This window comes from Lotus japonicus, chromosome 6, assembly GCF_012489685.1.
Source record: "Lotus japonicus ecotype B-129 chromosome 6, LjGifu_v1.2".
Classification (NCBI taxonomy): domain Eukaryota; kingdom Viridiplantae; phylum Streptophyta; class Magnoliopsida; order Fabales; family Fabaceae; genus Lotus; species Lotus japonicus.
In genome coordinates, this window is record NC_080046.1 from 50,282,170 (window position 1) to 50,301,530 (window position 19,361).

Here is a 19,361-nt window from a genome sequence, read left to right on the forward strand (position 1 = left end):
TCTAACCCGCGGGTTAAACGAGCCGGGTTGCACTAACCCAAGTTCTTTTCGAGCTGGAATTTAACCAACCCAACCCGGCTCAATTAGCCAATTGACAGCTCTGCTTCAGAGCTCTGGGTCAACGCCGGAGCTCTGGTGGCATATGTGGCATTGCCACATGGGATTAATGAAGCCAGATGTTAATTTTATTTTATTTTTTTAAAAAAGGAAATTAACAGTCTTTTTTTTTCTTTTTCATTTAAAAAATAAAATTTTAACACAATCAACTCTCACTTATTAACCTTTAATCCTCACTAATTAACCTCTTCTTAATAGTTTCAAAAAAAAACCTCCTTCATAATTAATTAAAAAAAAAACCATCTATCTTCTTCTTATCAGTAACTTCATCTTCATCATCACAACCCAGTAACCCTTATCTCAACCCTCTTCTTCATCAATCTTCATATTCATCTCTTTATCTTCATCTCCATCATCATGAACAAAAGCCTTCGAAGGGAAGAAGAAATTGAGAACCAAAAATCAGATCTGCAGAGGACAGGTGAAAAGATTCAAGCTGTTTTTTTCGAAAATGGTACCAGATTTAATCGTTGTTGCTGCATAAACCCAAACTCTCCACGCACTCACCCAGTTTTCCGAAGTTCAGCCATGGAAGCAGCAACGCACTTCCACGAAGAACAACACACAGTTACCTTCCACGAAGAAGAACAACAATTTCCCTTCCCTGAATCACTCTGTCTCCGAACCTGAACCAGAGTTTCTCTGTCAACTTTTCCAGAAATCCCTAAGATCCGGTAGGGAAAGGAAAAGGAAAAGGAGAAGAAGATGAAAGGAAGCAGTAAGATGCCCGATCTCGACCTGGACCGTCAATAGTTGGAACGGGCCTTCACCGAGAGCCGCCACTGTGGGGCGGTGGAGGAGCTCGTGGCGGCGGTTCCGTCGGAGCGGCGGAATTTCTAGGTTGGTGGATTGGGATTTCTATGAATGAACCGTTTGGATCTGTGAAGCCCTCTAGATGAGGGTTTGGTTTTTTCTGATTAGGGGTTTGGATGAAGAAGAAGAAGAAGAAAGAGAGGGGTTATGTATGATTCTGGGTTTTCATCAGGTGGAAAGAGAGGGGTGATAGAGAGATGAGGGTTTTGTTTTTGTGAGAGATGGAGTGAAGGAGAGGATGAAGATGAAGGGCGTGAGAGAGAAGATGAAGGGCGTGAGAGATGGGGTTTTTAATTACTTAGTTAAGGGTTTTTAATTACTGTTAATTTCCTTTTTTTTTTAAAATAAAAAATAACACCTGGCCTCATTAATCCCATGTGGCATTGCCAAATGGGCCACAGGAGCTCCGACGTTGATCTAGAGCTCCAGAGAGACCAAAACCAAACCTTTTGATAAAGGTTAGGGACTAAAACCCACCTTTACTCCGGCGAGGGACCAATGTCAAGCATTTGGTAAAGGTTAGGGACGAAAAACTTATTTAAACCTCCATTCAAATAAGACCCAACCTATCTTTACTGCATAATTGTTTCCAATTTAGACAAAGACATGTGGGGGTTTAAATCTTAAACACTCAAATGAGACCCCAACTTATCTTGTCCTGTGTTACTCCATTATTGATCCTAATTAAGACGTAGACGAGTGTTTTAAATTCTTTAACAATTATATATTATGTAATGCATTATGAATGTGTCCTATCTTTGTTGATATAAGTTTGATACTCTCATGTTGTATAAGAATTACTTTCTCTCAAAATAGATATCCATAGGGCTTCTTTTGAAGAAAAGATGTGGTCATTATTTTCATCCTTGGGTCAAAGACAACCACCACATGGAAGGTTGTCTATATTCTTGAAAGATGAAATTGAGCCTTTTGGTCATAATTTTGATTCTCGACATCGGATTGCACTAGAGACTAGACTAGAACCATGAAGGACATTCTTTTTCCTTAGCTACTTGATTATTTGGCCCTTCTAACAGAAGACTGTAAAATTATAAGAGTTAAATTTGTTCTCCGTCCCTGAACTTTGAGCGAGATTTGATTTCCGTCCCTCGCCGGAAAATCTTCCTAGCGTCATCCTCAAACTGACATTTTTGTTTGGAAACCGTCCTTGCCGCCGATTTAGCTCCGGCCGCCGTAGCCAAGTGTCACTTTTGGCCTATGTGGACATGCCACATCATTTAATGAAATGACATGTAATTTTTTTAAAAATAAAATAAAAATAATTTTAATTTTAATTAAGTCCCACAAATCTTAACTAATTTAATTTCTAACCCTAAAACTAATAAGACTTAATTAATAACACTTTTGGTCCCTTTTCTTCAATCTTCAACAGTTCAACCTCATTTTTCATAATCTTCTTCACCTTCTTCAATCTTCATCCTAACTTTCCAGAATAATCTTCACCTTCAATCTTCATCATTATTTTTCCCAAGAGCTTCATTCTTCATCATCTTCTTCTTCCCCCACCCACCACACTCATCACCACACCCACCGCCGCCTCCAACCTCAACGCCACACTAAAATATTTAGCCATCCCCCAAACCCAGAAACCCACAACCCAGCCCCACAGCCACAGCCATCAACCTCAGCCACTGCCCCCAACCTCATCTTCAACACCCACTGCCACAACCCCCAACCTCATTTTCAACACCGACAGCCACCGCCCCCAACCTCGCCCACCACCTGAGGGGAAACGATGAAATCGAAGCATCCAGAGGAGAGATTGAAAGCGAGGACTTGAGGCATGTCATCGGGGAAGATGCACCGAATCTATCTCATATGGGTTTGCGACATCTTGGTTGGGTTTTGTGCTAAATTGGGTTTGGGGGTTTCACTAATTTGGGTTTGAGGGTTTTATTGATTTGGGTTTGGGGTTTGGTCATGCTACTGCTTCATCTACATCTTCCTACTACAGTTCATCGTCATCTTTCTACTACTGATGGGTTTCCTCTTTTGTGCCTTTGTCTTACTCCATTTAATAAACTTTCAGTTGGAATTGTTTTTAATTGTTCGTTCTTCTTATTTAAATTATTTACAAATGTAATTAGAGGAATGAAAACACCTTCTGAAGATGCTGAGTTCATAGAAATACAAGAGTTCATAGAAATACCAAGTTCGGTTTGTGTTGATCTTCTGAAACACCTTGATTGGCAGAAGTTAATTTTAGGGTTAGAAATTAAGTTAGTTTAAACTTTGGGGCTTAATCACAAATACAAATATTTGGTTAGTGTTAGTTTTAATTAAGGGTTTAGAAATTAAATTAGGAAAGATTTGGGGGGTTTATTATAAATTAATTATGTTATTTATTTATTTAAAAAATTCCACATCAGCTCCAAACGGACACCTGGCCACGGCTGCCGGAGCTATATCGGTGGCAAGGACGATTTCCGTACAAACAATTGAGTTTGAGGATGGCGCTAGGAAGATTTTCCGGCGAGGGACGGAAATCAGATCTCGCTCAAAGTTCAGGGACGGAAAACATATTTAACCTATATTACCTATTGGTAAGAACTGAGTGAAAGAAGATTTAGAAGCTGCAGCGGGACCTCTAGATAATGAAAACAAAAATTATATGAACTAAAAACCTGAGGCACAGTGAATTTAGCACTTATACAACCTTTCATTATTGAACACTTAAGAACATATACTCAACAAGGCCAACACATCCTTAGAGAAGAACTACCTATTCATAACATGAAATGAAATACTTGTTCAACCTAATAAATTATGTATCCCAAGACCTATTTCCCAAAAATGGATTTGATCCACCAAATGCCCTTGGTGTCCTGGGGTCCTTCTTCCTCTGGTGGAGGATCACTCTGTGGTGTCTTGTGGAGTTTGCTCACATCATATCCCACATTCTTGGCCTTTTCAACCAGCTCATTGTAAATCTCATCATCCAGATGAGTGTTCCTGCATAATATCTTGAATCCAACATAGACTAGAGTTATGGCAGGAATTAATAGCAATTGAGGTTTCAAATTAATGTTTTGAAATAAGTGATTGTAGAAAAAATTACTTAAAGTAATTTCTATTAATAGCTAATTTGACCGACATTTGACACAATCATAAACGGCATGGTATTTCCTTCTTGTAGAAGTGTACCCTTTCATGAACGAAATTGAGTATTCACTTAGCATATATTATATATAACATGAAAAGTAGAAGATAAAGTGGCTTACCCAAAGACTTTTCCTGCTTCCCTGGCCAATCAAAGCATACTGATAATCCTGATCAATATACAAAACCCAGTAATCTCCAACAACGGGTATGATGGGCAAGAATGGAGGAACAAAGAACTTGACCTTGAATTTGGCCTCATCAGTGTTTGGTTCAGCCTTATAAGCACTTCCCTGGATGTAGCTTCTCTTGCCACCACTCCAAGTCTCATTGAGCACGTTCACAGTTCCATCATCGTTGAGAGCATAGGTGGCCCTTGTGTTCACACCATCCTTAGGCTGATCCCTTGATGGGAAACAAGCTATCTCGTACCACCGTCCCATGTACCTTTCTAGGTCCAAACCCTTCACAACTTGCATCTCTTCTTTTGCCATTTTTGTGGTGTGGTTGGTTTACTTTTCTTGGTGTTGTGAGTTTTGGCTTTGATGATGATAAGGTTTCAAAGTGTGTATATATAAGGTTGAAAAGCTTGTTTGGGTGAGGTGGAAATGGAAGATTCTAGTATGTTAAGGTAATTGCTGAATTCTCCAACAAGAAACTAGAGAGAGTGGCTGTAATTGGGACAAAATGTCATTTCAAGTTTTCTGAATTACTATCAATAAGTAATATTTGGCCTGATTGGAAAATGCCAAAATTGGGCTATTCAAGTCTTGATGCTTCCTGGCCAAGAGAGAAAGATTAGCGGGCAAGTAATAGAGTATCGACATTCGACAAGCATAGCGTGTCCATTCCAATTGTATGTGTGGAGCATAAGGAAAGAGATCAAAGTGATTAGGATGATAGCTTCTTTGTTGGTTGAGTTTAATGTGAAACAATGAAAAAGTAAGTAGGAGTATAGAAAAGAGTGGTGGAGAATAGTAAGTACAGTAAAAAAGACATTTCGACATTTTACTATTTTAGTCAATAAAAAGATCAGCTTTGATATATTAATATCTTTGTTGCTTTTAAATTTCATTTTCACATTATTTCTCTTCCTTTTTACTTTTTACTTTTTCCGTTCTTAATTATAAGACTCTTTAGAAAAAACTGTTATCCTTTAATATAAAACTCTACTAATTTTAAGAATAAGTTATTATGCCTTGCTCATTATACATTGTATTTATTGAGAGAATGAGATAACATTAATGAGATACAATTAATACAATGATGAAACAAATAAAGATAAACTAGATATTAAACCCGTGCATTGCACGGGTTTGTTTTTAAGTTACGTGTCTATTTTTTTTTAGAATATGTCTATTATTTGTAAAAATAATTTATGTAATATGAAAAATTATTTAATAGTAGATAATTAAGAATATGATAAACATATGTAATGTAATTACATTAATGAAGCTCAATAAAAAATTTATTGTGCATTAATTTTTTAGTTTTTTTTTGTATAAACATTTGGTACCGTTCACCCTTTGAATATACCGACAAATTCGAGATTTAGTCACAGTTAAGCCTCTTTATCCCTCCCCTATAGTTTATTGTGTGGGGATCGAACCCGATGACTCTTCACACACACTCAGTCTGCGTTGCCAACTGAACTACACTTCTTGGGTTAATTTTTTAGTATATTAAAACACATATTTTATATTTTATGTTTCTTCAATAAAAATTGTTTTCAATTTATTTCATGATTATATGTTTAAATAGTAATGCACTCTCAATGTTAAGTAAAATGATGAAAATATATAATTAGGGCTGAATAATTCAGTCCATGTTTATGTAAAATCATATATAAAAGTAAAAAGACTTTTATAAAGTGGTATATACCTCTTGCTTTCATGTTTTGGTAATGAAAATAATGTTTTCAGTTGAAACTTTTATAAAGTGGTATATACCTCTTTCAGTTTATAGTTTTATAGAAATTAAAAAATTATAAAACCTCATAAGACAATTTGAAATAACAAATCGTTCAACCTAATGAATGTCTATTACAATGGTTAAAATTAACTCTTTGGATCCCTGAGATTCCATCCTTAAGGAATGCACTTTATAATAGATCTTTAACTTTCACTACGCTTGAGTAGAACATGATTCCCTCAGTAGAGGATACATGTGGTCAACACAAATAAATTATAAGGACTTAGTTAAAAAGATTATTAAACTCATGTACCATAATAATGTGTAAAAACGAAAGTTGGTTAAGAATGATTGTTATTTTTTATCAATGAAGAAATATTGTAGCCATATCAAATATAATTTCATTTAGGAAGTTTATTAAATACTTCATTGCATACTACATTTTTAGTCTATTGTAGATGAGTGCAACAATGATAAACCTCATAGGAGGTGATAAACTCATATTAAAATTATAACTATTATCTACCAAAAATTTGAAATTAAACTATTTTGACAAATAAATTTAATTAAATTATTCTATTATTTTTTATAACTAATATGACATGCATAACATATTTAATATATATCTCCTAATTTAATTAACTTAGTTTTTAATATATTTAATTTATTTATCATCATATATGTATTTAAATAGAAAAATTACTTTATGATAATTTTAACTATCAATAATTATTTAATAACAAATATTTATTATTTTAAATTTATTTTATCAACCAAAAAATATCTATTTTATCTAAATTAATTATAAATATTATTTTTAATTAATTAATTTTAATTCTTAATATTTGTCAACTCAAGTTTTTTTTAAATTACAACTATTATTATTTAATATAGGTTTTTGGTGAGTATCTAATGTAGGTAGTTGAATAGCTTTTGATAGTATAATTTTTTTTCTTCAGTTTTTAATCTTATTATTCAATATATTTATTACAATATTATTTAATATAGGTTTTTTTGTGAATATTTAATGTAGGCAGTTGAATAGCTTTTGAGAATACAATTTTTTTTTCTTCAGTTTTTAATCTTATTATTCAATATATTTATTACATAGATAATTTGTTATTACTTAATGCATTATAACACATGCAATCTTTACTAATGTATTTAATGTAATGATTCAAGTGTGCTTTACTTATATATATAGATATGGAAGATTGTGTAATTTTTTTCCTTAATAAACGTAATTGTTCCCCATGGGTCTTATAATAAGGAACAAAGAGAGTATCTCATTTATATCACATTATGTATCATTTTTTGTATTTTTTTCTCTTTTATTCATATTTAGCTCTAATCGTGGATAAAGTGATAACAATACTTCATCCGTTCACATATAATTCTCTAGAGATAGAAAAAACACATACATTAAGAATGAAATTAATTTTGTTGATTTTCAGAAAAATAAAACATATTTTTCTGTTTTACTCTTATGAACTTTATTCATTACTATCTCTCATCATTTATTCTCTCATATCATTTATGTCTTAATTTTTTTTATAGGAAAACGTTAGTTGTTAGTAATGTTAGTAAATTAATCCCTCCTTACTCGTCAAGGTTTGAACCCTGAACCTTTCACCCTTCATCCCACCAAACTCTTATGGTCCCTAACTCTTACCACTTGAGCAAATCCTCGGAACATTTATGTTTTCATTTACCTCTCATCATTTGTTGGAAGATGGTACAATTGAGAATACATATTTAATGTTATCTGAAATTGTAAGGGGAGTAGTGGAGCCACCATTACCGTCATCACCACCACCACAACCAACTCCACCACCCCTCTTAGAATTGCTTCCACCATCCTCTATCTCCATCATCACCACTACCACCACCACCCTACCGTCACTACTTCTATTACCACAACCGCCACCACCGCCCCCATTGTCTCCACCACTTCCCTTCGCCACTAGCATGTCATTGTTGCCACCACTACTGTATAACACTGTCATTACCACCACCACAACCAACTCCGTTATGATCGTCTCCATCACCACCTTCGCCATTACCACCACCAACACTACTACCGCCTCGGCTACCACCCTCCACTTCGCCTTACAATCCTTCATCTCTACCACTACCATCCCCCACCACACTCTCCTCCTCAACCACCACCACCACTCTCCACCAAAACATATGATTGCATCAATTTAAATGATATGATAAATAATACAATATAGGCTTAAATATGTTGGAGGCCCCTATAAAATAGGGTTCCTTTGGTTTAAGCCCCTACAAAATTTTTTCTTGGGAATAAGCCCCTAATGAGAAAATAATATATAGTGATAAGCCCCTGCCGTCAACTTCCGTTAAAAAATATATGAGTCAGCAAACGGAGCTGACGTGGACCTTTGCCACCTCATCAAGTGGGCCCACAAGCTGTTGACGTGGAAATGAGAAGAGAAATATGAAAATGTCAAATGTGGGATTTGAACCCAAGACCTAGAGCATAATGGGCAACATCCTTCCCACTAGGCTACAAGCTGCATCTTTAATACAAGTGCAAAATTTGATATATATCTCATTTAAACTAACAATTTTTTTTAAAAACACCATAATCAGGATTCGAACACCATAAATGGAGGATCATACTCAATGTCCTTACAATTGAGCCACTGGCTCATTTTGTTATTCATGCGCACAACAATATATATATATATATATATATATTATGTAAAAAAAAGAACAAGAATTCAACCCCACTTAAATCATAAAAAACTATTATTTTGTTCTTTCAGTATATATACTCATTAGTACTTAAAAAAAGTCAATATATGAACTCTAATAAATTTGTAAGATTTAACTTTTTTACGTTTTAAAGTTTTGTAAATATGTTTTTCTATTTACATTTAATATTTTATTTTGTTTCAAATTGATACATTATATAAGAGCGTCTAAGAGCCTAAAAATGTAATTTTTAGATCTACCACATCAAATTTATTTAGCATTATCAGTTTGTTTTTAAATATATATTTAGTTTTGCGCTAAAAATACATGCATAAATTAGGCATTGACTTAGTGGTTAGAGCCTCCTCCATGAACCTCTATGTTTTGGGTTCAAATCATGCTTAGGACATTTTTAAATTTTTGGTTGAAATATTAGCAGCTTCAGTTTAAATAAGATATATATTAAATTTTGCACTTATACTAATGATGCAGCTTGTAGCCTAGTGGGAAGGATGTTGCCCATTATGTTCTAGGTCTTGGGTTCAAATCCCACATTTGGCATTTTCATATTTCTCTTCTCATTTCCACGTCAGCAGCTTGTGGGCCCACTTGATGAGGTGGCAAAGGTCCACGTCAGCTCCGTTTGCTGACTCATATATTTTTTAACGGAAGTTGACGGCAGGGGCTTATCACTATATATTATTTTCTCATTAGGGGCTTATTCCCAAGAAAAAATTTTGTAGGGGCTTAAACCAAAGGACCCCTATTTTATAGGGGCCCCCAACATATTTAAGCCCACTGTATAATATTAAAGTTTTATCCGACCTGATTCCATCTGACTTAATACTATTAAATCTAATACCATCATGATTTAAACTATACAACATATCAAACACGCACTCAAGTTTATCATATAAACATGTTTTCTTAACTAAACGTAGTCTCATCCCACTATTGAGTGGAGATAAATTCAGTGGTATTGCACTTAATTTTTGCAAGTTTTGAATCCCAAAAAATATAAAAGAAAATGTAAAAAGAAAAAAGTTGGCAGGATGGCACCACAGAACAGAGTATGGGAACACAGTGTTCCTCTCTGACTTGTTCAAATCAGCAAATCGACATCACTAACCACCACACCACCTAGTAAAAATAAAAAACAACCGACAAACAAAGCTCCTTTCAGATTCAGTACTACACAGCACAGCACAAAATAGAATCTATCTTGATCATCATCAATTCATCATCATCATCATCATCATCATTATCATCAGTGTACTACTAGATTAGATCTCAGAGATGTCACGGGGTGGTCGATCTGATTCAGGAATCTGGTTACGCTGGTGTCTGGTTCTGTTCGCGGTCGTGTCGGCGTTGGGTGTTTGTGGACCTGCTCTCTACTGGAGATTCAAGAAGGGAATCGCCATTCGCGCTTCCAATTCTTGCCCTCCATGCCTCTGTGACTGTCCTCCTCCACTTTCTCTCTTCCAAGTCGCTCCTGGTACCAATTCTTCACTTCTTTGCTTTTTTAACCTTCACAAACCCAATCACTAGTTGCATTGCAATTTGTATGTATGTCTTAGATCTAGCAATTTTATGTACAGAGTGATTGATTAAACTTTTTGATCATGTGTGTTTGGAATTTTTTTTTTACCTGAGATGAGATGTTAACTTAACTACTTTTTTACTGATTCATTTCTTTCATTTATGTCTTTGATAAACAGGGCTGGTCAATCTCTCTGTCTCAGGTTAGAGTTTCCTCTCATGGCTTTTCTCAAATGTATATTTTGTTGTAATCTTCTTACTAGCTGAGCACTAACAACAAGCTAACTACTAATGAGTAAGAACATGGATAACTTAGACTTGGACTTTGAGCATGACTGTTTATGTTATTATGCCTTGCTAATTAGTTCTTTAGATGATTGGAGATTAATAGGTTAATTTATAATTTGAGTACCTATAATTTTTCCCCTGGTTAGCTGGGGATTAAGCTATAAGTCACACTATTAAGTAAGAAATTAGGTGAGAGGGTGATTTAGGGGAGACAGACAAGATGCCTTATGAAAAAACCAATTTGGTTTTATGTTGAGGAGATCATTTGTGAAAGAAATATACTAGATATGAAGATTGATGGTAATGGTCTTTATTGATTTGGAAAAAGGCATGCGATAAATAACCTAAATAGGTATTGCGTTGTGGGTTTTGGATGTGATTACTAAACATATCCAAGATCCAATGCCATGATGCATGCTTCATGTTATATAGACATGTAGTCTTTGAAATAGAGTCGAGAGAAGAAATAAATGAGAAGCTAAAGATATAGTGATAAGCTTTGAGAGCAAAGTTTTGGTTTAAGTAGAAGTAAAACAAGATACAAGGAATTAAGTTTATCAAGGGGTACTCTAGTTCTAGCTTATAGGAGAAAACTAGAGACCATATTATACCTCAAGGCACATGGTTTAAGCATCTTGGGTTCATTCAAATGACGGGGAAATTGAGGGAAATGTAAACTATGGGGATTCAAGTGGGTAGATGAAATGGAGGATTGTTCGGGATTTATTGTTTCTGATAAAAAACTATCGCTCAAGTTTAAGGGAAATTTTACCGCGTAGTTATGAGACTTACAATGTTACATGAGAAAGAGACTGTTGTTGAGTAGTAAAGAGCCAAGGAGAAAGTAAGCTCAATGTTGCAAAATTTAGAATGTTAGATGCATGGGAGGAGACACGAGATAAGGCAGGCTTACAAATAAATTTAGAAAAGAAGTTGGGTATAACAACTATTGTGGGAAAAGATGGTAGAATATATCGTCTTAGGTAGTTTGGTATGAGGAAAGAAGACCTGGTAAGGAGAGTAGATCAAATTGAAAGTTGTCTAATAGGTAGTGAACTAGAGGTAGAGGGAGACATAGAAAAGCTATAGGCCAAACTATTAAGAAGAGTTTAGGTATGTTTTTCCTCATACATTATTTTCGATAGAACATTATGGATAATATGATTCAAGTAGCTAACTTCACCTAGTGTAAAAAGGTTTTAGTTGATGTGTAAGTTTATCTTATTTCAGTCCTCATACAAATGTGCTCATCATAGTCCCATTCAACATTGAATATTCTTTTCATTGCAAAACAACTGGTAGGTGCTCTTTCGTTCCCGTAGGTGCTCCATTCTTCTAAGCCTGTGCTCTTCTGTTCACTAAGTATACCTTTAGATGCTTTCTCTTTCTGGTAAAATGTCCAGTGTGGACTAAAGTGACTGTATGGGCTATTTCAAAACGTTTGTAAAAAATATTTATAGGGACTAATTTAACCAATATATGTGTACCATAGCAATGTGTACTGTTCAAGTAAGATGAAAGAGGTAGGAAAGGTGGTATTGCTTTGTCCATGAGGAAACTAACTCCACATACATCATCTTAGATTTCTTATTTTGTAATCAGTGTCATTATGAATGTCAGATTATGCTAGCCATTAATCAAGTTTTTGAAATTGTCACGCACAAACTTTTAGCTAATTTTGCTACTGATCTGCACATGTATGACATCAGTTGTGCTGATCAACAGATTGTGGGGGCAATGATCCGGATCTAAAGGAGGAGATGGAGAAGCAGTTCGTGGACCTCCTCACAGAGGAGCTCAAGTTGCAAGAGTCTGTTGCCGAAGCTCACAGTCGGCACATGAACATAACTTTCGCCGAAGCAAAAAGAGTAGGAGCTCAGTACCAGAGAGAAGCAGACAAATGCATTGCTGCAACTGAAACATGTGAGCAGGCGAGAGAACAAGCTCAGGCCAAGTTCATCAAGGAGAAAAAAATGACTTTGGTGTGGGAGCGACGAGCACGTCAAATGGGCTGGGAAGGAGAATAACTGCATCAAGTTTTTTTTTTTTTAATATTTATATTCTTTATGGTCATAATCATGATTTTGTAAAAGCATGCAAGCAAAATGCTCTAGTTGTCAACAAGTGTAGGCTAATATTCTCCTCCTACCATGTTTGTAACTGTATCGCCTATGTGCTAGTATCAAACAATTTTCACTTCACATATGATACCAATGCTTTATACGTGCACTATTACCACGATACAGATACTGCCCCTTGGGCTGCTTCAAACTCATCAAATATGTTACTGGTCTGAATTATATTATATACACTATTTTCTGTTTCCAAGTGCTCTCTCACTCACTCTGTTTTATAAACTATTGCTTACAATTGTACTAATTGACTTCCCTTTTACTTTGAGTCTCGGAAATTGGTGATACATAAGTTATATTGATTTAATTTCTTTTTCTCCATTCAACAAAACCCAGTAGTTGATAGTATAATAGAAGGTCTACTTTTTGTCCACCTTATAATATGGACAAAGTAAGAAATGAAAGACTAGCTTCAAAAAATAAGTTGCTAATATAATAGTAAGCACACAATATTTAAATCTGCAACTTGTCCTTCAAGATTAAAGATCTTCAAATAAATGAATAGTTGGTTATATACTTATATTATATGGTTCCTTAATCTGAATTCTGAAGACACCAGTCTAAAATCATTCATTACACATGGATGATGACAGGGGATTCTCCAGAATCATGAGCACTCACATGTCACATGGGTAAACTTAGACAAAGAATCTCAGCAGATCGAGCACTTATGGCCTAGTTTAACATTAATGATCCATCAAAGGGTGTCGGTTGCACCTGGTGTTATTTATACATTTTATTATCTGTTTTTCTTAGCAATAAATAGTTGCATAGAATTTGGTCCTGAGTAGTGAGTACTTCTAATTTCTAAAAGACTCTACTCTTCTCACTGTCAGCATAGTTATTTTCTTAACTTTTTTGTAGACAAAGTTAAATTGAAATTCAAAATGAGGAAAACACATGCTAATAGGAAAAATCAGCTGATCACCATGTTTTTTTGGTGAAACCTGGCAGTAGATATTTGTGGCAGTTTCTAACTGTCATAAAACTATCAACTCAAAAAAGTATTAAAAAACTGACACCAATTGTTTTCTAAAGTTAATGGCTGTGTTCATGTGAATTAGTTGCAAGAAACACAAATAACATATTTGTGTAACACACATTTAAACAGCTTATTGTTTGAGTGAAATTCAGTAATTGGTTTGAGAGGAAAATAAGGAAAGGATAGAAAACTCTTGAACTTCAACTAACAGTCAATGTCATTGACATACTCTTTTCTTAGCACATTTTCCTGGGACCCAAACATGAGTAGTAGTACTAAATGTAAATGATATGCTACACAAATATACATGTAATTAGGGTGCATATGCAGGGCTTGTTCTGTCTTCTCACCGACAGCCACCAATGTTAACAAAGTCAAAAGGCAAATGAGACACCAAAAAACGCGGTTTCAATTTCCAACGTTCATGCACACATCCAATCCAGCTGTGAGCTTCAATAATACCAATTCTATATTCAAACACAAACAATCTTTATGGTTTTTATATTTAATTATTATATAGTTTTTTAGATCTATACTAAGTCCATGTGTATTTTGTCCTGATCCTAGATTCACAAATTGTCAACCAAAAGGAACATATAACCTTGCCAGATTTTTAGTTGTGCTTTATGATCTCAAGTTTAAGGTTTTTTTCTAGGTCTAAGGTTTTCACTCCCTACTACTGTTCTGTTTCTGGGAACCTTCTGGGTGTACCTATCATAGGGATCACTAAGACAGGACCAAGTTTCTTAATTTAGATATTATCGAGAGATATCATTGGGATTGGATAAGTTTCTAGAAATGGAAAGTTCCAACAACAAGAGAGTGGAGAAAAGAGGACATGATCAGGTGGAGGAGGGTGATGGTGCACAGAACCATCTGACTCAGTCAAAGAAGCCAAAACTACCTGGTTTAGCAAGGTATTGTAATACAACAGTATTCATTTTCTGATCATAGCTAGAGTTTTAATTTAGTTATTTACTTCAAAGCTAACCTGGATTTTGGGTTCTGTGCTAATACTCTAAGCATACAAAGTTGATAGTCTCTTGTCAGACTAGACTGGTTCTTTCTTGTGTTGTTCATAGCAATTGTTACTTGTTTGGATTAGTTTCTATTTGGTTAGGCTTATTCTTAAGAGTTAAGATATTCACAGCTTGATATGCCTGCTAGGCTGCTAATTGTTGACTGTTTAAAATTTTTGAGACATTACACCAATAGTCAGATTAATCTCTTAGCATGTTTGGAACTTTGAAGCAAACTCAACTTTGATTTTTGAGTGAGGTGGTGGGGGATTTTGTGGGGGAAAATTGATTTTGAGTGAGTTAAACGCAGATCCAAACTCGCTATTTTGCTCCTCTTGCAGTATGTTTGGATGTGTGTTGGGCACACACTTCAAAGTACGTTAGCGGAGAAGCTCTAAAGTGTTGATTCATTGTTAACGTGCAACCAAACATGCACTTGATTATGTAACTCACTAGTGCAATGTAAAAGTTGTAATTTTTACTTGAAAAACTTTTCCATGCTTTCCTCATTGTCGGCCTCGCTCATAATTGATCAATAAGTGATTGGTTAATGTAATAAATGTCATATCATAACAGATAATAATGAGTTGAAATTCGCATTTTAGATATTAACAAGAAGAGGGCAGGGAGAGCTACCCTTTTTACATTGAAGAATACCCATCTGAGTTGGATTTTACAACTAATCTCATTAATGAAATTTTGTACAAAGTGAAGGTGGCATTGCATACATGGATTTTATATGTTCTCAGCTTTTGAGCTTCCGAAACTTATTTCTTGGTGTCCTTATCATAAGTAGTTTTAGTTTTTATGTGCATTTTCATACAAACTTTGTGACACTTCACACTGATTTACTCGAAACAGTGTAATCGTGGAAGCTTTAAAGGTGGACAGTATGCAGAGACTATGCTCATCTTTGGAACCTCTTCTCAGAAAAATTGTGAGTTATAGATTCTTTGTTTCTTATTAAATTGTGTATATTTTTAGCAGGTTGTTTTACCTGCAATGATTAATCACTTTCCTGTGCAAATAGTATACCCTCTGCTTGAACAGTTCACAAAAGAAGTGAGATCATAAAAGTAGTACCTTATTAATGTTTCTGTAAAGAGTATGATTGTGCAATATTATGTTTTCATATAGAAAGAATTAACTAGCTGAATCAATAAAACAACCTATCAGTTATTTCTGTTAATCTATCTTATTCTATAACATACAGGTCAGTGAAGAAGTGGAGCGTGCTTTGACGAAATTGGGGCATGCTAAATTGACTGAAAGGTGTGTTTCCCCTTTCAAATTAGAATTCTGAAAGAAATCAGGAAGATATTGCTAAAGATGATCTCGTTATCAATAATATCGCTCACAATTTGGTTTTTGAACTTATCACAATGGCATAGTGCGATCCGTATAGCCGAGCTCACTTAGTAGGATAGGGCATTTGTTGTTGTTGAGTCATAAATAATTGTTTAGTACAATACTGATACCTAATAACTAATAAGCTACTTATTGGATGTTATAGTACTTAAGCATATGCAATCCTTATCAATATGATATAAATTAGATGCTGCAAAGCTGTTTACAAATACAAAAAGCCTAGGAAAATAATTGAATACTAATTTTTGTTTAGCCATGATGTTATCACTTACATTTTACCTGTGTTAGATCTCCACCACCAAGAATAGAAGGACCAGGGACAAAGAGCCTGCAGCTTCATTTCAGGACAAGAATGCCACCTCACTTGTTCACCGGGGGAAAGGTCGAAGGAGAGCAAGGAGCATCTATCCATGTTGTCTTGCTTGACCCGAACACAGGTAATGTTGTTGAAGTTGGACCAGAGTCAGTTGCTAAATTGAACGTCGTGGTACTTGAAGGTGACTTCAATGAGGAAGCAGATGAAGATTGGACAAAAGAGCACTTTGAGAACCATGAAGTAAAGGAGCGTGAGGGGAAAAGGCCACTTCTAACTGGAGAGTTGCAAGTTAGCCTAAAGGAAGGGGTAGGAACCTTAAGTGATCTTACTTTCACTGACAATTCTAGCTGGATAAGAAGCAGGAAATTCAGGCTTGGTGTTAAGGTGGCTCCTGGGTATTGTGAGGGGATTCGTGTGCGCGAGGGAAAGACTGAAGCCTTTGCTGTTAAAGATCATAGAGGAGAATGTGAGTTTTCTTTTAGTTAACACTTCATGGTTTTTTCTAATGATTAAATAATAGTTTGTGATTGATTAACACTTCATGATTGATAATATTTATTTTCTGTAACTTGCAGTGTACAAGAAACACTATCCACCTGCTTTGCATGATGAGGTTTGGAGATTGGACCGGATAGCGAAGGATGGAGCACTACACAAAAAATTGATTCAAGCAAAAATAGTATCTGTAGAAGATTTCCTACGTCTTCTTGTCCGTGAGCCACAGAAGTTAAGAAGTGTAAGAATTCACTGCAATTTGGTTATCAAGCTTCAATATCATTCTTCTCTAATCATAGTTTTCTGAATACTCCAATATAAAAACTCATTTTCCACTTTTCCTGCAGATACTTGGTAGTGGAATGTCCAACAGGATGTGGGAGAATACCGTGGAGCATGCCAAGACATGTGTCTTGGGTGGTAAGCTCTTTGTTTACTACACTGGAGAAACCAATAGCAGTGGCATTGTGTTCAACAATATATATGAGCTAAGAGGCCTCATTTCTGAGGGGCAATTCTTCTCTCTGGAATCACTTACTCCAAATCAGAAGGTCAATTTCCTGCATAAATTAAAAGCACATAATTCCTAGACCAAATTGATATCATGCTTAGGTTTGATATGTGATCATTGATTAACATGCAATTTTAAACCACTCTTTCTCCCATTAGCGTGTGCGTTTGAGCCCGTTTGGATGCGGACCAAAGAGAACTTATTGGAGCATATCTGGTGTTTTTTTTAGTTGATAAGCTCCAATACATGCTCTCTATCTGATTAGTAGTTACATTAACTTATTGAGAATTTTAATTACAGATGTCAGTGGATTCCTTGGTGAAGAAAGCATATGATAATTGGGACCAAGTTATAGAATATGATGGAAAAGTTTTAAACTCTCTCACCAACTCCAAAAAGGGATCAAGATCTGTAGCAGCTCATATAATGCCTCCCAGCAATTTCCTAGAGCAGCAATATACTTCTACAAAGAACAAAGTTTCATCTGTCTCCTCTGAACCAAATCAACATTTGCAAATAGCAAATAACTATTCACCTGATTTGAGTGATTATTCATTTGGGAGATCTGATAATCAGATGGTAGCAGCAACATCATTCAACTCTCAAATAACAAATAACTACATGTCCGGTGAAAATCCTGAAAATGAAGGTGGTGCTTATTATTCTGGAGATTGGTCTAGGCAGAGAAATGGACAAGGGTTGGAAGACATTGTAGCGGAAGAACTCCGGCTTCGGAGTTCCCAGATGTTGGAGAGTGATGATATGCAGAGACTTCTTCACACAATTAACACAGGAGTCAGCATGTCAAGTAATTTTGGTAATTCTAATGAGGGTTGTTACACCTACAGCCTTCAGTATCAGCCCCAGATGTATGATTCATTCAGTGAGGATCATGGGAAGCCTTCAGGGAAAGCTGTTGTTGGGTGGTTGAAGCTCAAAGCTGCTTTAAGGTGGGGCATATTCATCAGAAAAAGAGCGGCAGAAAGGAGAGCTCAACTTACCGAGTTGAATTGAGTCAAAACGGATTAGGATCCTGAGGATCCTTTTATGTCACATGACAATGTCAAGTGAAACATTGTGTCTATCTTTCTCTTTGTAAATACTCACAGCCAATGTTATAATTATGAAGAGAGAGATGGACACAGAATTTCAACATGACAGTGTCATGTAAGTGGGACATTTTCGACTCATTTTAAGCTAGTAGCTTGCTTATATTGTTCTTGGAATGTAACAAGAGCAATCTATAGAAGACTTGACAAAAAAATGTTGCAAGAGGTATGGAAGTTCAAGGTTTCAACACAGGGTTGAAGGTGGAATTACAGCATATTGTGGCAAAAAATTCAGAGGTCAAAACTGCAACATAGCACATGCTTACAGCAAGAGCAAACCATACCACAGATTCAATATCTGGCAGCAATGTCATGTAACAAGCTCTCTTATTGTGGCATTTTTTTCGTTCTTATTGTGTATTTTAATGATGATCTATGTTCTCATTTCTTACTTTTTCGTTTATTCGTTAAGTAATCAGAAGTTTGTATCTAATCTTTCTTGTTTTTTTATTATTTTCTGATATTGTATCATGAAATATTTGTCATCACATTCCACATGTAACAAAATAAATTTTAACAGAGGAAATTTATGCTGATTGTTAAGAAATGTTTTTTTTTCTCTCTCTAGAGTATTGTTATGAATACACAAATTTTATACTTCAGATACGGATACTCTGTTAAGTGCTATCTAAGTATCTATTGTTTTCAATTTCATGATTCATTGAACCAATGAATAGACAATGTGACATAATATTTTCTCTTTCTTATTCCCTCTCTTTTAATCTTCTGTGTCTACACTTAGATCATATCTCGTAGATTTGCCCGTCAAAAAAAACATCTCGTAGATTTTGTTTCAGTGATTCAATATTCATGGTTATGTTAAGGGAAAACTTTATGCTAGTTTCAATTTCCTTCGTGTACACAACATTATATTCTGGGGCATTAGTTTTCTCACCACCCGTTTAAATGTTCATATC

General features: G+C 35.2%; 3 protein-coding genes across 3 annotated transcripts; 2 read left to right on the forward strand and 1 right to left on the reverse strand.

The window, feature by feature from the left end:
* Window positions 1–3,543: 3,543 nt before the first annotated feature.
* LOC130726418 (temperature-induced lipocalin-1-like) lies at window positions 3,544–4,662 on the reverse strand. Its single transcript, XM_057577673.1, has 2 exons — window positions 4,173–4,662; window positions 3,544–3,914 (listed from the first exon to the last, which is right to left on the reverse strand). Exons 1-2 carry the CDS (start codon window positions 4,542–4,544, stop codon window positions 3,732–3,734), a joined length of 555 nt encoding a protein of 184 aa, XP_057433656.1. The 5' UTR covers window positions 4,545–4,662; the 3' UTR covers window positions 3,544–3,731.
* A 5,088-nt stretch (window positions 4,663–9,750) lies between these two features.
* On the forward strand, window positions 9,751–12,840 carry LOC130724040 (uncharacterized). Its single transcript, XM_057575199.1, has 3 exons — window positions 9,751–10,180; window positions 10,404–10,427; window positions 12,238–12,840. The coding sequence occupies exons 1-3, from the start codon at window positions 9,979–9,981 to the stop codon at window positions 12,537–12,539; spliced, it is 528 nt and encodes a 175-aa protein (XP_057431182.1). The 5' UTR covers window positions 9,751–9,978; the 3' UTR covers window positions 12,540–12,840.
* A 1,260-nt stretch (window positions 12,841–14,100) lies between these two features.
* LOC130722928 (calmodulin-binding protein 60 E-like) lies at window positions 14,101–18,991 on the forward strand. The gene is made up of 7 exons (XM_057573815.1): window positions 14,101–14,543; window positions 15,507–15,582; window positions 15,859–15,917; window positions 16,302–16,795; window positions 16,905–17,065; window positions 17,172–17,375; window positions 17,636–18,991. Exons 1-7 carry the CDS (start codon window positions 14,425–14,427, stop codon window positions 18,347–18,349), a joined length of 1,827 nt encoding a protein of 608 aa, XP_057429798.1. The 5' UTR covers window positions 14,101–14,424; the 3' UTR covers window positions 18,350–18,991.
* Window positions 18,992–19,361: the final 370 nt, after the last annotated feature.

Excerpts from the sequence above, each read along its gene's own strand:
- LOC130726418 (XM_057577673.1), bottom strand. The coding sequence starts at position 4,544 with ATGGCAAAAGAAGAGATGCAAGTTGTGAAGGGTTTGGACCTAGAAAGG. Across the intron at positions 3,915-4,172 it reads GAAGCAGGAAAAGTCTTTGG|ATATTATGCAGGAACACTCA; the intron begins GTAAGCCACTTT and ends GTTGGATTCAAG.
- LOC130724040 (XM_057575199.1), top strand. The coding sequence starts at position 9,979 with ATGTCACGGGGTGGTCGATCTGATTCAGGAATCTGGTTACGCTGGTGT. Across the intron at positions 10,181-10,403 it reads TCTCTTCCAAGTCGCTCCTG|GGCTGGTCAATCTCTCTGTC; the intron begins GTACCAATTCTT and ends TTTGATAAACAG. Across the intron at positions 10,428-12,237 it reads GGTCAATCTCTCTGTCTCAG|ATTGTGGGGGCAATGATCCG; the intron begins GTTAGAGTTTCC and ends GCTGATCAACAG.
- LOC130722928 (XM_057573815.1), top strand. The coding sequence starts at position 14,425 with ATGGAAAGTTCCAACAACAAGAGAGTGGAGAAAAGAGGACATGATCAG. Across the intron at positions 15,583-15,858 it reads AACCTCTTCTCAGAAAAATT|GTCAGTGAAGAAGTGGAGCG; the intron begins GTGAGTTATAGA and ends TATAACATACAG. Across the intron at positions 17,066-17,171 it reads AGCCACAGAAGTTAAGAAGT|ATACTTGGTAGTGGAATGTC; the intron begins GTAAGAATTCAC and ends CTTTTCCTGCAG.